The 16,416-nt window shown below is 46.2% G+C and overlaps 1 protein-coding gene across 11 annotated transcripts in view; it reads left to right on the top strand.

Moving 5' to 3' along the window:
- The window catches only part of phldb1a (pleckstrin homology-like domain, family B, member 1a), a 73,681-nt gene that overhangs the window by 34,907 nt on the left and 22,358 nt on the right, over positions 1 to 16,416 (top strand). For 8 of the 11 annotated variants that reach the window (XM_042308991.1, XM_042308994.1, XM_042308995.1 and 5 more), the window contains 5 exons: positions 5,468 to 6,696; positions 11,237 to 11,488; positions 12,817 to 12,993; positions 13,594 to 13,731; positions 14,152 to 14,280. In XM_042308991.1, the coding sequence (XP_042164925.1) occupies positions 5,468 to 6,696; positions 11,237 to 11,488; positions 12,817 to 12,993; positions 13,594 to 13,731; positions 14,152 to 14,280 (1,925 nt within the window). The remainder of the gene's footprint in view (positions 1 to 5,467; positions 6,697 to 11,236; positions 11,489 to 12,816; positions 12,994 to 13,593; positions 13,732 to 14,151; positions 14,281 to 16,416) is intronic. The other 3 variants (XM_042308993.1, XM_042308998.1, XM_042308999.1) reach the window with 1 other exon arrangement.

The raw sequence follows: 16,416 nt of genomic DNA, 5'->3' as shown, positions 1-16,416 counted from the left end.
GTGGATAGGTGGGTGTTCCCTCTGCTGTTTCCTGAAGTCCACAATCATCTCCTTAGTTTTGTTGACGTTGAGTGTGAGTTATTTTCCTGACACCACACTCCGAGGGCCCTCACCTCCTCCCTGTAGGCCGTCTCGTCGTTGTTGGTAATCAAGCCTACCACTGTTGTGTCGTCCGCAAACTTGATGATTGAGTTGGAGGCGTGCGTGGCCACGCAGTCGTGGGTGAACAGGGAGTACAGGAGAGGGCTCAGAACGCACCCTTGTGGGGCCCCAGTGTTGAGGATCAGCGGGGAGGAGATGTTGTTGCCTACCCTCACCACCTGTGGGCGGCCCGTCAGGAAGTCCAGTACCCAGTTGCACAGGGCGGGGTCGAGACCCAGGGTCTCGAGCTTGATGACGAGCTTGGAGGGTACTATGGTGTTGAATGCCGAGCTGTAGTCGATGAACAGCATTCTCACATAGGTATTCCTCTTGTCCAGATGGGTTAGGGCAGTGTGCAGTGTGGTTGAGATTGCATCGTCTGTGGACCTATTTGGGCGGTAAGCAAATTGGAGTGGGTCTAGGGTGTCAGGTAGGGTGGAGGTGATATGGTCCTTGACTAGTCTCTCAAAGTACTTCATGATGACGGATGTGAGTGCTACGGGGCGGTAGTCGTTTAGCTCAGTTACCTTAGCTTTCTTGGGAACAGGAACAATGGTGGCCCTCTTGAAGCATGTGGGAACAGCAGACTGGTATAGGGATTGATTGAATATGTCCGTAAACACACCGGCCAGCTGGTCTGCGCATGCTCTGAGGGCGCGGCTGGGGATGCCGTCTGGGCCTGCAGCCTTGCGAGGGTTAACACGTTTAAATGTCTTACTCACCTCGGCTGCAGTGAAGGAGAGACCGCATGTTTTCATTGCAGGCCGTGTCAGTGGCACTGTATTGTCCTCAAAGCGGGCAAAAAAGTTATTTAGTCTGCCTGGGAGCAAGACATCCTGGTCCGTGACTGGGCTGGATTTCTTCCTGTAGCCCGTGTTTGACTGTAGACCCTGCCACATGCCTCTTGTGTCTGAGCCGTTGAATTGAGATTCTACTTTGTCTCTGTACTGACGCTTAGCTTGTTTAATAGCCTTGCGGAGGGAATAGCTGCACTGTTTGTATTCAGTCATGTTACCAGACACCTTGCCCTGATTAAAAGCAGTGGTTTGCGCTTTCAGTTTCACACGAATGCTGCCGTCAATCCACGGTTTCTGGTTAGGGAATGTTTTAATCGTTGCAATGGGAACGACATCTTCAACGCACGTTCTAATGAACTCGCACACCGAATCAGCGTATTCGTCAATGTTGTTATCTGACGCAATACGAAACATCTCCCAGTCCACGTGATGGAAGCAGTCTTGGAGTGTGGAGTCAGCTTGGTCAGACCAGCGTTGAACAGACCTCAGCGTGGGAGCCTCTTGTTTTAGTTTCTGTCTGTAGGCAGGGATCAACAAAATGGAGTCGTGGTCAGCTTTTCCGAAAGGGGGCGGGGCAGGGCCTTATATGCGTCGCGGAAGTTAGAGTAACAATGATCCAAGGTCTTTCCACCCCTGGTTGCGCAATCGATATGCTGATAAAATTTAGGGAGTCTTGTTTTCAGATTAGCCTTGTTAAAATCCCCAGCTACAATGAATGCAGCCTCCGGATAAATCGTTTCCAGTTTGCAGAGAGTTAAATAAAGTTCGTTCAGAGCCATCGATGTGTCTGCTTGGGGGATATATACGGCTGTGATTATAATCGAAGAGAATTCTCTTGGTAGATAATGCGGTCTACATTTGATTGTGAGGAGTTCTAAATCAGGTGAACAGAAGGATTTGAGTTCCTGTATGTTTCTTTCATCACACCATGTCACGTTAGTCATAAGGCATACGCCCCGCCCCTCTTCTTACCAGAAAGATGTTTGTTTCTGTCGGCGCGATGCGTGGAGAAACCCGCTGGCTGCACCGCCTCGGATAGCGTCTCTCCAGTGAGCCATGTTTCCGTGAAGCAAAGAACGTTACAGTCTCTGATGTCCCTCTGGAATGCTACACTTGCTCGGATTTCATCAACCTTGTTGTCAAGTGACTGGACATTGGCAAGAAGAATGCTAGGGAGTTCTGTGTGCAATCAAGGGATGTGCTACTTTGATGAGTGAAGAACCTTAGCAAGCATGCATAGTGTTCGAAACAAACGACTGGATCCATAGATATAGAACAAAAATAATGAAAGACTGGGTCACGTCTCTGGCATGTATGAATTTACTTATCAAAATGAAAATATCAAAAATATGTAATTTCTATCCCAGTAAATGTGTGCTTTAGTATTGTTTCTTTGGCAGCTGTGGTATAATCAAATAAAATTTTATTGGTGGCAGATGTTAATGCGAGTGTAGCGAAATGCTTGTGCTTCGAGTTCCGACAAGGCAGTAATATCTAACGAGTAATCTAACAAATTCACAACAATTACCTTATACACACAAATGTAAGGGATGAATAAGAATATGTACATATAAATATATGGATGAGCGATGGCTGTGCGGCATAGGCAAGATGCAGTAGATGGTATAGTGCAGTATATACATATGAGATGATTGATGTCGGATATGTAAACATTATTAAAGTGGTGTTATTTAAAGTGACTAATGATAGGCATAGGCAAGATGCAGTAGATGGTTTAGAACAGTATATACATATGAGATGAGTAATGTAGGATATTTAAGGTGACTAGTGATACCTTTATTAAGTCCATTTATTAAAGTGGCCAGAGATTTGAGTCTGTATGTTGACAGCAGCCTCTCTATGTTAGTGATGGCTGTTTAACAGTCTGATGGCCTTGAGAGAGAAGCTGTTTTTCAGTCTCTCGCTCCCAGCTTTGATGCACCTGTACTGACCTCGCCTTCTGTGGACCTATTGGGGCGGTAAGCAAATTGGAGTGTGTCTAGGTAAAAAGTACCAACTTTGACTTTTCTGTTTTAAAACGCCTGTGTCTCAGGTAGGGTGGAGGTGATATGCTCCTTGACTAGTCTCTCAAAGCACTTCATGATGACAGAAGTGAGTGCAATGGGGCAGTAGTCATTTAGTTCAGTTACCTTAGCTTTCTTGGGAACAGGAACAATGGTGGCCATCTTGAGGCATGTGGGGACAACAGACTTGGATAGGGATTGACTGAATATGTCCGTAAACACACCAGGCAGCTGGTCTGCGCATGCTCTGAGGACGCGGCTATTGATGCTGTCTGGGCCGGCAGCCTTGCGAGGGTTAACACATGTTAAATGTTTTACTCACGTTGGCCACGGAGAAGGAGAGCCCACGGGCTTTGGTAGCGGGCCATGTCAGTGGCACTGTATTGTCCTCAAAGCGAGCAAAGAAGTTGTTTAATTTGTCTGGAAGCAAGACATCGATGTCTGTGATGGGGCTGGTTTTCCGTTTTCAGTAATCTGTGATTGACTGTAGACCCTGCCACATACGTCTCCTGTTTGAGCCGTTGTGACTCTACTTTGTCTCTATGCTAACGCTTTGCTTGTTTCATTGCCTTGCGGAAGGAATAGCTGTACTCTGTATTCGGTCATGTTTCTAGTCGCCTTGCCATGTTTGAAAGCGGTGGTTTGCTCTTTCAGTTTTGCGTGAATGCTGCCATCAATCCATGGTTTCTGGTTAGGAAATGTTTTAAAAAGTCACAGTGGGTACGACATCTCCGATGCACTTGCTAATAAACTCGGGCACCGAGTCAGCGTATGCATCAATGTTTTTGTCTGAGGTTATCCAGAACATATCACAGTCCACGCGATCGAAGGAATCCTGAAGCGTGGAATCCGATTGGTCAGACCAGCGTTGGACGGACCTGAGCACGGGCGTTTCCTGTTTTAGTTTCTGTCTATAGGCTGGGAGCAACAAAATGGAGTCATGGTCAGATTTGCCGAAGACAGGGCAGGACTTTGTATGCATCGCGGAAGTTAGAGTAGCAATGATCCAGAATGCTAGCAGCCCGTGCCACGCATTCGATATGGTGATAGAATTTAGGAAGTCTCGTTCTCAGGTTAGCTTTGTTAAAATCCCGGCTACAATAAATGCAGCCTCAGGATGTATGGCTTCCAGTTTACATAGAGTCCAGTGAAGTTCTTTCAGGGTCGACGAGGTGTCTGCTTGGCGGGTGGATATACACGGCTGAGACTATAATTGAAGAGAATTCTCTTGGAAGATAATGCGGTCGGCATTGATTGTAAGGAGTTCTAGGTCAGGTGAACAAAAGGACTTAAGTTCCTGTATGTTGGTGTGATTACACCATGAGTCGTTAATCATACACCCCCTTCCCTTCTTCTTACCAGAAAGATATTTGTTTCTGTCGGCGTGATACATGAAGAAATCGGGTGCCTGTAACGACTCTGACAACATATCCCGAGTGAGCCATGTCTCTCTGGAAGGCAACTCGTGCCCTAATTTCGTTCACCTTGTTATCTAGAGATTGGACATGCTCGGGAGCGGTGGATGGTGTGCTCTCCTTCTGAGTGTGACCAGTAAACCGCTCCGGCTGCCTCTCCTGTTTTGGGTCGGCCTCCGGGATAAGATCCCATGTCCAGTGTGGAGGTCCGAACAAAGGATCCGCTTCAGGAAAGACATATTCTTGGTTGTAATGTTGGTAAGTTGTCATTACTTTTATATCCAATAGTTCTTCTCGGCTGTATGGAATAACACTTGAGATTTCCTGGTGATTTCCGGTGCTAACAATGTAAGAAATAATATATAAAAAAACAATCACTGCATAGTTTCCTAAGGACCTGAAGCGAGGCGACCATCTCTGTCGGCGCCACCTTGCAATCGTATAAGCGGGATAAATCCCTCCACACTGTACATTACCTTGGAAATAATTAACTCTGCGGAGGGACTCCACTCCGAATCGTCCCACTGTGTTGTCCATTATTCCTAAGGTAATGTACAGAATGTCGGCATTTATGCCTTACTTATACTATAGGGACTTTTTGTAGCCTCTATACACTTTATAGTGTCTTAATTCTGCCCCTGTGCTGATGATGTCTCTTGGCCTGTGCTGTGGGTGGTGCTGACTGAGAGTCCATTCTCCTCTGACCTTAGTGCTGCAGCTGGTCTGAGAGCCACACCCGATCGTGTGTGTGTGTGTATGTGTGTGTGTGTGTGTGTGTGAGAGTGTGAGTGAGAACCACACTTTCCTGTCTGGGCCCAGTGAGATTGAAGTAGAGAGTGTTTAAATTTAGCAGCCCCAGATCCCTATAGGATTACAGCACACACAGCTGAGAAACAAAACTTACAACACACACAGGGTGTTGCCACAGTAGCCTATATACAGTACTGGATGTTTTAGTAGGCTATAAAATACTTTTGGGTGTGTCCGTCTGTCTGTCTCTCAGTCATTGTTGATGTGTGTAGACTACTTTAGAAACATACAGTATATACCTTTAAAACACTGACTGGTTCCTTTTCCTGTATTACCATAGACTCCCACACGGTGCTTAATGGGAACCACCAGCCTGCCCCCCATGAGAGGACCCGTTCCGGCTCTGGCCCACACCCAGGCCCCCTGACCAGCACCATAGAGAGGGACCTCCAGGACATCATGGACTCTCTGGTGATGGATGACCCCCAGTCCTCCGGGAAGCTGGCCCACCACCCCATCCCTCAGTCCGCCCTTTCCCCCATGCTGAATGGGGGAGGACGTTACCTGCTCTACCCTCCCACCAGCCCTGGGGCCATGTCCATGGGCTCCAGCTATGAGAACGCCTCCCTGCCCAGCCCCTTCTCCCCGCTCTCCTCTCCTCTGTCGGCTGCCAGTAGTGATGCTTTCCCGGGGCCTGATACTCCTCCAGTACCTGCCCGCTCCTCCAGCTACACCCTCACCACCCAGACCCCTGTCACCCAGCCACGTACCACCCCTCCTGGGGGCTACAGTGGACCTGCTGATGTGCAGAGGGTCCCGGAGAGCCCCAGGCCTCTGAGGAGGGCCCTAGCGGAGTCCTTGCCAAGCCCCACTGCTTCCCGTAGAGGTGTGGGTCAGGACAGCCCAGTAGGCAGTTCAGAGACTCCTAGAGCAGTACATGGACCATCCCACATCCCAGTCTCCAGCGCCAGACTAAACTCTAAGTTCTCTGGATGTCAGGCATCCACGGCCCCCTCCAGCCCTAGGGTGAGGGTGGGTGGCTTAGGCTCTCGTCCTCCCAGCCCCCAGCACCTCTTCCAGGCCCAGTCCCACACAGACAGCCCTCAGCAGACACGTAGGACCCCAGAGCCCTCTGGACCCTCCAGCCTGAGGGAGCTACCCCCTCCCAGCCCCTCCATGTCTCGTAGAGGTGCTTCTCCAGCACGGGGCTCCCTCCAGGATAGGGGGCTGCGAGCCAGGAGTCCCTCTCCCACCTCCGGGGGAGGCAGGCAGCAGAAGGGCAGCCCGGGTATCGCCATTACACCAGCCTTGGGATCTCTGTCTGGGTCTGGGACAGGAACTGGGCCCTCTCCTCTCACAAGCCCCCAGGGACAGAGGAAGACGTCTGGTAGTGCTGGGGCCACCAGGGACCCAGCTGGAGCATCTAGGGACCCCAAGGGGCCTATACGGCCCCGGACCCGGGAACGCAAGAACAGCATCTCAGAGATCAGTGACAACGAGGATGAGCTGCTGGAGTACCACCGCTGGCAGAGAGAGGAGAGACTCCGCGAGCAGGAGATGGAGAAGCTGGTGAGTATTCAGGTGTGTGTGTGTGTGTGTGTGTGTGTGTGTGTGTGTGTGTGTGTGTGTGTGTGTGTGTGTGTGGGTGGCTATATGTGCTCAGAGGAGTGGAGTTCTATAAAGAGGGGGTGGTGTCTATATGTGCTGGGTGGGTGTACCAGTCTAGAGGAAGCTTGCCTTGAAATTGACTGCTGCTCCCCCGCTCCTGTGTTGGATATATATAGCAGTCAGGGAGACACCCACGCCCTCAGCACATGGACTTTCAGACTCCCTAAGGAATTTACACAAGCATGTCACTGATTGCATCCCAAATGACACCCTATTCCCTACAGTGGGCTCCAAAATTACTGGCACCCCTGACTGGCAATGCACAAACAATACTTTAAAAAAGATAAATCATATAATTACAGAGCAAAATACCAGCATGTGAGAAATAGTGTACTTTATTGATGTTTCAATGGAATCCACCAAAATAATTTATTGATTTAATTAAACATCTATGTCCTCTAAATCAAGGTCTCACAATTAATGGCACTCTTAAAGATTATTGTAAACATCTATCAACATTATGGTAAATTTTAAACATCTACCAAAATTACACCAGGAATTAAATTCCACTTATTTATGTTTATCTTAGTCTTAAGGAACTACAGTGCCTTGCGAAAGTATTCGGCCCCCTTGAACTTTGCGACCTTTTGCCACATTTCAGGCTTCAAACATAAAGATATAAAACTGTATTTTTTTGTGAAGAATCAACAACAAGTGGGACACAATCATGAAGTGGAACAACATTTATTGGATATTTCAAACTTTTTTAACAAATCAAAAACTGAAAAATTGGGCGTGCAAAATTATTCAGCCCCTTTACTTTCAGTGCAGCAAACTCTCTCCAGAAGTTCAGTGAGGATCTCTGAATGATCCAATGTTGACCTAAATGACTAATGACCAGACATTGACCTCAACAGACATCACCGGCAACAATGTTGCCTATGGGCACAAACCTACCGTCGCTGGACCAGACAGGACTGGCAAAAAGTGCTCTTCACTGATGAGTCGCGGTTTTGTCTCACCGGGGGTGATGGTCGGATTCGCATTTATCGTCGAAGGAATGAGTGTTATAACGAGGCCTGTACTCTGGAGCATTATTCCATTTCTGTTAGTCACATGTCTGTGGAACTTGTTCAGTTTACGTCTCAGTTTTTGAATCTTGTTATGTTCATACAAATATTTACACAAGTTTGCTGAAAATAAACGCAGTGGACAGGGAGAGGACATTTCTTTTTTTGCTTAGTTTAGCTTTGTTATTGTTATTCTATTGTTCTTTTTAAAAATTTAATTTAATTTTTTACTTTATTTAGTAAATATTTTCATTTCTATATTTTCTTAAAACAGTGTTTGCAGTGTTGGTTAAGGGCTTGTAAGTAAGCATTTCACTCTAAGGTCTGCTACACTTGTTGTATTCGGCGCATGTGACAAATAAAGTTTGATTTGATACAACAAGGATACTATTCGTCCCATCTCTCATTTAATTTGGAACTACTTCACAGTAGTAAATAGATAAGCTATTTCAAGTATTTTGCTCTATGCGATCCGGAGCATGATTAAAAAAATAGGCAACAGGAGATCTTAAAGGAATACTTCCGGATTTTGGCAATGAGTCAGATAAACTCGGGAATACCATTTGTATGTCTCTACGTGCTGTGTGAAGAGAGTTGCTAACTAGTGTTAGCGCAATGACTGGAAGTTTACAGGTTTCTGCTAGCATGCTAGCCAATACCCATCTGCTACGGTGCTGATTGTCTGTCTATCTGTGTTTCTGTGTCTGTGTGTGCATGCATGTGTATGTAATCGCGAGTTGATCAGATATCCAAATTCTTTTCACAAGATTACACGTATCCTCATAATGTTATTTTATGAGTAAGAGAGATAAAGAGAAATGCGGGGAGAAGGATAAGATAACAAAGCTAAAAGGATCAGAGCGAGAGAGAGAGAGAGAGAGAGAGAGAGAGAGCTTTTATGTTGTCCTCTCTCCTGTCCTGTGCTGTCAGTGAGGTAATGTGGGTCATGGTGTATCTGTGGTCTAATTCCCAGAAAGAGTAGGGGCAGAGCAGCCCATAGAAATTGAATTGCTAAAATGGAAAAAGACCCTCAGACCACAACAATTTGACTGTACAGTCACAGCGCTGACTGAAAATAGAGCCAGTCTGAAAGACAAGTCCGCTCACTCAACAGTTTGAACTAACTCAAAGATATCCAGTTTCCAGCAGAGCCATAGATAGAGATTGGTTTCCGTTGTAGATTTAGGTCATTATCAGAAGCCCATACCTTTGTACTGTATCTGTATCTGTTCCTGGTTTACCCTGGCCTACCCTGGCTGTTTGACTGTTGTTGCCTTTGGAACTGTTTGTAGTTTAGGCTACTCACCATCAGGGGGCAACCAAGTACCATATCCTTGAACCTTTAAACGTGGAGGAATTTTTAGAGTACGATTAACTGGTGCTAGGAAGGTTATTAATTGTACCTGTTACTAGATATAGTGATGTCAGTTCAGCCTGCTCTCTTTGTGTCATGCTGTGGTGCTTTGGTAGACTGACTGCCGACATCTCCTTTTTAAATTTTTATCATATTCACTTTGGGATTATCAGATCCTTCTTCCAAGACTGGAATGAATGACACAAAGAACAATCTGGCAGTTACCTTTCTCACTGTTCCACTGAACAACATTTGGGAGTCTTGTTGCTGTTGTTAAACTCTGAATCCAGTCTTAAGGAATTTGACTTTAGGACTCTATGTAAATGCAATCAAAATATGGAATATCCTGACAAAAAGGCTGAGTGTTCCACGCTAAGCCATAAGGAATGTCTGAATGTTTGTAGATACTTAGAAAGTATATTATAGTTGGGGATTCACAGGCTTTTCTCTCGTCACTCTCTTGTGCATTTCCTCCCTGGTGGTTTCACAAACATGTTACACGGGTCATTAGTGGGTGGGTGGCATGAGACATTTGTTCTTTTGTTTCAGTCACACACACACACACACACACACACACACACACACACACACACACACACACACACACACACACACACACACAGCGTTAAGTACCCTATTCTGACCCTCATGTTTTAGACTTCAGACACAGCTATGTATATGGCTCTAAATGCTGATTCTGACACCTCTTTTCACAAGAGTTGGCCTTTTACAATATGCCTGTATTGATTTGAAATCCCTTTTCAGTCTGGGCAACAGTGGTCATGAGTTCATATGATTTTAGCTGTTTGCCAAGAGTTTTGCCAAAATAATATACCGTAACACTGTCATAATATCTACAAATGTACCGATACCGAGTTGTACTTTGTAGGTGCAGTATGATTCAATTTGTTATATGCAGAGTGACAATACATAGCAGTACGTGTGAATACATTGCATGATTCCATCAACCTGTTTGCAGGTCATGGTGAGCTGTGGTGTCTGTCATCTCATGCCACTATTATCATTTAGCCTAGCTTCTCTGGCCTGAATGGTGTGGAGTAATGGGTGGCATGGGTGGCATGTCCTTCCAATGGTACTGCCAACCTGGCTGCTCTACAGGCAGACTAGAGGCCATATGTATATGGTAGAAATGAAGTAGGACCTACATACACGATTACTTCACTAGATACCTTTAATCAGTCTAGTAAATACACAACATTTTAATCAAAGTTTTCTTCAGCAAGCTCAGCACCCCTTAACAAGTGATGTTTGTTTAACTATACAGACTATATGTACTGTGTGTGGTACACAGTGTAGTGGGGCAGAGTGGAGATACATGTGAGGGTAAATGACTGCAGCAGATGGTGAGGTCAGAGGTGAAAGGTCGGCTGAAGACACTGATGGGGTCACAAAATGGGTAGCAGCAGGGGGTACTAAGGGAATGATGGCAGCATTGTGTGGGTGTGTGGGTGTGTGTGTGATAGCTGTGTTTTTGTTTGTGTTACTTAATGTGTCTATATTGAGTGTGCGCGTATCTGTATATTTGTACTGGAAGTAGGTTGTACTGGAAGTGCATTGGTTTACACCTTTATTTGGTTGGTGTATGGTGTATATGGGAGTTAATGTTAGTTAGGTTTAGCTTAGGTGCTCTCAACATATCTGTTTCCTAAGAGGTGGTCAAGCAGCTAGAATAGTGCTCTATGGAAGTCTAAAATATATGTGATTTAGAAGAAGAAAGCTCTAGCCTGGGTGGGGCCAGAGAGAAAGTTTAACACTTTCCCTGTTCTATATCAAAATACAGACCTAGCCTATACAGTATGAGTCTGGCATGACGGCTAGAAGACCCCTGTAAAGGGACAGTTATGCTCATGCCTGTTCCGTCACTTCTGGTGTCTGGTTACAGTCAGCCAATAGGAACAGCCGATGGCTCTGAGACAGCTGCCTGGACGGTACAATGTCACACAAGGACAATTTTAGAGGCAATCTGAGCTGTGTCATTGTGTGGTTTGTAGGCCTTCTTACCACTTTGCTCTGTGTGTGTGTGTGTGCGCACATGTGCGTGTGGATGTGTGTGTAGGAGCGACAGAGGTTGGAGACCATCCTTAGCCTGTGTGCGGAGTACACCAACTCTCCCCAGTGTCTGGGTGGTGAGACAGGGAGTACAACAGGGCACTTCCCTGGACCAGGGGAGGGGGCCGCTAGAGAGAGACCCTGTACAGAGACAGGTGGTGGGGCGACTCAGCGAGGAGGAGTGACTCAGAGGCAGAGAGAGAGTGACGAGGAGAACCAGAGAGAGGAGTCCAGCAGCACAGAGAGCACTCACCAGGAGGTGAGAAAAAACACACGCACGTACAAACACACACACGCGACACAGGCACTCACACACACAAGCACACATGCATGCTCAAGCAGACAAACACACGCACACACTCATTCTCAGATGGTGCAATTGCCGTACCATGTGGTAATACAGACCGGATAGGATACTCCCGACGGTGCATCTGTAGACGTTTCTGAGGGTCTTAGGGGCCAAGTAGAATTTCTTCAGCCTCCTGAAGTTGAAGAGGCATTGTTGCTCCTTCTTCACCACACTGTCGGTGTGAAGGGACCATTTCAGGTCCTCAGTGATGTGCATGCCGATGGACTTGAAGCTTTTGACCCTCTCCACTACGGCCCTGTCGTTGTGGATCCCTTCACACCAACGTGCTCTCTCTACTGTGTCCTGTAGTCCACGATCAGCACCTTCATTTTGTTGACGTTGAGGGAGAGGTCATATTCATGGTACCACGCTGCCAGGACTCTCACTTCCTTCCTGTAGGCTGTCTTGTCGTTGTTGGTAATAAGGCTGTTGTTTCGTCAGCAAACTTGATGATTGACTTGAAGACGTGTGTGGCCACACAGTTATGGGTGAACAGGGAGTACAGGAGGGGGCTGAGCACACACCTGTGTGGGACCCCTGTGTTGAGGATCAGTGTGGCAGGGGTGTTGTTGCCTAACTTCACCACCTGGGGTTGGCCCATCAGAAAGTCTAAGACCCAGTTGCACAGGAAGGGTTTCAGACCCAGGGCCCAAGGCTTGGTGATGAGCTTGGAGGGCACTATGGTGTTGAAGGGTGAGCTGTAGTTGATGAACAGCATTTTTACATTGGTAATCCTTCTTCCAGGTGGGATATTGCAGTGTGCAGTGCAATGGCGATTACGTAATCTGTTTAACTATTGGGCGGTATGGAAATTGTAGTGGGTTTAGGGTGTCGGGTAAGGTGGAGGTGATATTATCCTTAACTAGCCTATCAAAGCACTTTATGATGACATAAGTGACTGCTATGAGGCAATAGTCACTTAGCTCAGTTAACTTGGGTACAGGAACAATGGTGGACATTTTGAAGTTAGTGGGGACAACAGACTGGGGTAGGGAGAGATTGAACATGTCCGTAAACAATATAGCCAGCTGGTTGGCATATGCTCTAAGGGTGCGGCTTGGGATGCAGTCTTGCGAGGGGTTATTAACACACTTAAATGTCTTACTCATGTCGGCCACGGCGATCAGGAGCACACAGTCCTCGTGAGCGGCGTGGGCCCATGTCGGCGGCTCAGTGTTCTCTGAATGTTCTCTTTTATTATGTAAGTACTCACATTGGTGCATGTGTGTTTTATCCAGCAGGAAGACTCAGGGTCAGGGTTAGGTCTGGGTGTGTCAGGGTTAGGATCAGGTGTGTCTGGGCGTCAGGAGCATCAGTACCTGGAGGAGGAGAGGACCAGGGTTCTGTCCAGGGTGGATAAGCTGAAACACAGAGTCACAGAGCTGGAGCAGCAGCTACAGGAGTCCAGACAGGAGGTAGGTTAACAAACAGCAACCCTTGTCCATTTCCCGTAAGCACTGCAATACTCTCCAGTTGTAAGTGCACTGTTAAAATAAAGTGATTTGTAAAACTTAAACTAGTGGCAACTGAGCTGCCACCAACTTAATCCAAACTAAATCTTAACTTTGCGGGAGGTAGCCTTGAGGTCAGAGCGTTGTGAGTCGGTAACCAAAAGTTGGCTGATTCGAATTCCGGAGCTAACAAACATTTAAAAATAATAATTTCGCTGTGCCCTTTGAGCAAGGCGCTTAACCTTAATTGCTACAGGGGTGCTATACAATGACGACCCTGGCCGTGACCCCACTTTTTTATTACAAACTTTATATAAAAATATTTAACTTGATTTAATTAGGCAAGTCACTTGTGTGTAACAGGAAAAATAGAAGCACCCCCCCAAATTATATTATTATAGGATAAACAGTAACTTCTACCTGATACAGCCAGCTAAGGATGGACTAGAGTCTGGTTCCTCTCCAGGTTTCTTGACGCTGTGCTTCTACTTGCTCTTTGTGAGTCTAGGCCGAGTTACTGTAAACTAAGCACTGTTGTCTTGTTTGCCTGTCTGTCTCTCCTAGGCGGAGATGGAGAGGGCTCTGCTGCAGGGGGAGAGGCAGGCTGAGCAGGAGCAGGTCGAGGCAGAGACAGAGATCATCTCTCAGCTCCAGTCTAAACTCAGCCAGCTGGACAGGGCCACCAAGAGGGAGAAAGACAAGGTAGGACCGTCTAGTAACAGATCACACAGCTACACAGCTACCTACACGTGCACGCATGCAAGTGTGCATAGAATTTGTACTAGTAGTTGTACATTAAAGCTCTGTATCAATGATCAACCTTAATTTATATGGCCAAGTGTGTTGAGTACTGATAGCTATACACTTTTCAGCTTATTTTTTTCCTTTTCACTCAAAAAGATGCTTGAAGCCTTGCAACCTTAACCTCCGGCACCCTAATCCTCCTACCCCGTCATTCACCTACTGCCTTTGACCTCTCTTTAAAGCTGCTTGGCTGCATGGCGTGGTTTTGAGCTGTGTTTTGTTTCTCCCTGGGACGATGTGTGCTCTTGTGTGTGTACGGTGTGTGCGTGTGTGTGTACGGTGTGTGTGTATGGTGTGTGTATGTGGTTTGTGTTCTAGGGGAGGGCTAATGTGTCTACTGAGCGGCAGCTGCTGGAGAGACTTCATGAGGGGTACAGTGAGCTGAAGAGCCAGGTTCATAACTGTCCTGAATCTCTGAGGGAACAGTTACAGGAGCAGCTACGGAGGGTCAGTGCTCTTCACACACCCTAGTCCACTAGAACTAGAACACTAGGAAATAGAACACTAGGAAATAGAACACTAGAACTAGAACACTAGAACTAGAACACTAGAACTTGAACACTAGAAATAGATCACTAGCACCAAATCACTAGAACTAGAACACTAGGACTAGAACACTAGAACTAGAACACTAGAACTAGAACACTAGAACTAGAACACTGGAACTGGAACTAGAACACTGGAACTAGAACACTGGAACTAGAACTAGAACACTAGAACTAGAACTTGAACACTAGAACTTGAACACTGGAAATAGAACACTGGAAATAGAACACTGGAACTAGAACACTGGAACTAGAACACTGGAACTAGAACACTGGAACTAGAACACTGGAACTAGAACACTGGAACTAGAACACTGGAACTAGAACACTGGAACTAGAGCTAGAAACACTAGGAACTAGAACACTGGAACTTGAACACTGGAACTTGAACAGTGGAACTTGAACACTAGAAATTGAATACAAAAAATTGAACACTAGAACTAGAATTAGAAGACTAGGGGCTGTATTTTTGGCTGTGTCAAACGCACGTTAGTTTGCAATTTCGCATTTAAAAATTGGCGCACCGGCATTTTCCAGCACAATGCCAGGTTCGGCAATTTATCTGTCTAACATAAGCTCACTTGCACTGAGGTGGGAGGGGTGGCAATATTTGAGGTGTGTTCTTTGAGGTGTGTCCAAGCACAACAGTGTAAATTTCATGCAGTGCTAATTGTAAGTTTTAAGACCCACAAAAAGCAGCTCTTAACGGTTACGCAGTGTATAATGGCATGGATTTTGAGAGCTGAAGCGCAGCCTATCCAGCCATGACGCACAGTGCCCATGGAAGGAGAGATGTACCTTTTTGTGCCAGTGAATCTCGTATTTAGAAACATAAAAAAAACATTTTTTAGTTTCCCACCATTTTGTTTAATTTGATTAAAAACCAAGCCTACCCTTAATCAAGGCTGGTTTAACAGCATCACATAGGTGCATATTTTTATCCTTGCCATTAGCCAAAAGTAGCTTACGAATAAAGGGGTTTTAAATGGTCTACAGTTGTGGCCAAAAGTTTTAAGAATGACACAAATATTAATTTCCACGAAGTTTGCTGCTTCAGTGTCTTTAGATATGTTTGTCAGATGTTACTATGGAGTACTGAAGTATAATTACAAGCATTTCATAAGTGTCAAAGGCTTTTATTGACAATTACATGAAGTTGATGCAAAGAGTCAATATTTGCAGTGTTGACCCTTCTTTTTCAAGACCTCCACATCCCTGACTGATGGCAGCCCATTCTTGCATAATCAATGTTTGGAGTTGGTCAAAATTTGTGGGTTTTTGTTTGCCCACCAACTCTTGAGGATTGACCACAAGTTCTCAATGGGATTAAGGTCTGGGGAGTTTCCTGGCCATGGACCCAAAATATCTATGTTTTGTTCCCCAAGCCACTTAGTTATCACTTTTGCCTTACGGCAAGGTGCATCATGCTGGAAAAAGCATTGTTCTTCACGAAACTGTTCCTGGATGGTTGGGAGAAGTTGCTCTCGAAGGATGTGTTGGTACCATTTTTTATTCATGCCTGTGTTCTTAGGCAAAATTGTGAGTGAGCCCACTCCCTTGGCTGAGAAGCAACCCCACACATGAATGGTCTCAGGATGCTTTACTGTTGGCATGATACAGGACTGATGGTAGCGCTCACCTTGTCTTCTCCGGACAAGCTTTTTTCTGGATGCCCCAAACAATCGGAAAGGGGATTCATCAGAGAAAAGGACTTTACCCCAGTCCTCAGCAGTCCAATCCCTGTACCTTTTGCAGAATATCAGTCTGTCCCTGATGTTTTTCCTGGAGAGAAGTGGCTTCTTTGCTGCCCTTCTTGACACCAGGCCATCCTCCAAAAGTCTTCACCTCACTGTGCATGCAGATGCACTCACACCTGCCTGCTGCTATTCCTGAGCAAGCTCTGTACTGGTGGTGCCCCGATCCCACAGCTGAATCAACTTTAGGAGACGTTCTGGCGCTTGCTGGACTTTCTTGGGCGCCCTGAAGCCTTCTTTACAACAATTGAACCGCTCTCCTTGAAGTTCTTGTTGATCAGATA

This window comes from Oncorhynchus tshawytscha, linkage group LG30 (genome assembly GCF_018296145.1).
Source record: "Oncorhynchus tshawytscha isolate Ot180627B linkage group LG30, Otsh_v2.0, whole genome shotgun sequence".
NCBI lineage: Eukaryota > Metazoa > Chordata > Actinopteri > Salmoniformes > Salmonidae > Oncorhynchus > Oncorhynchus tshawytscha.
The sequence above is the reverse complement of the archived record's forward strand: the minus strand, read 5'-3'. Positions and strand labels throughout refer to the sequence as shown.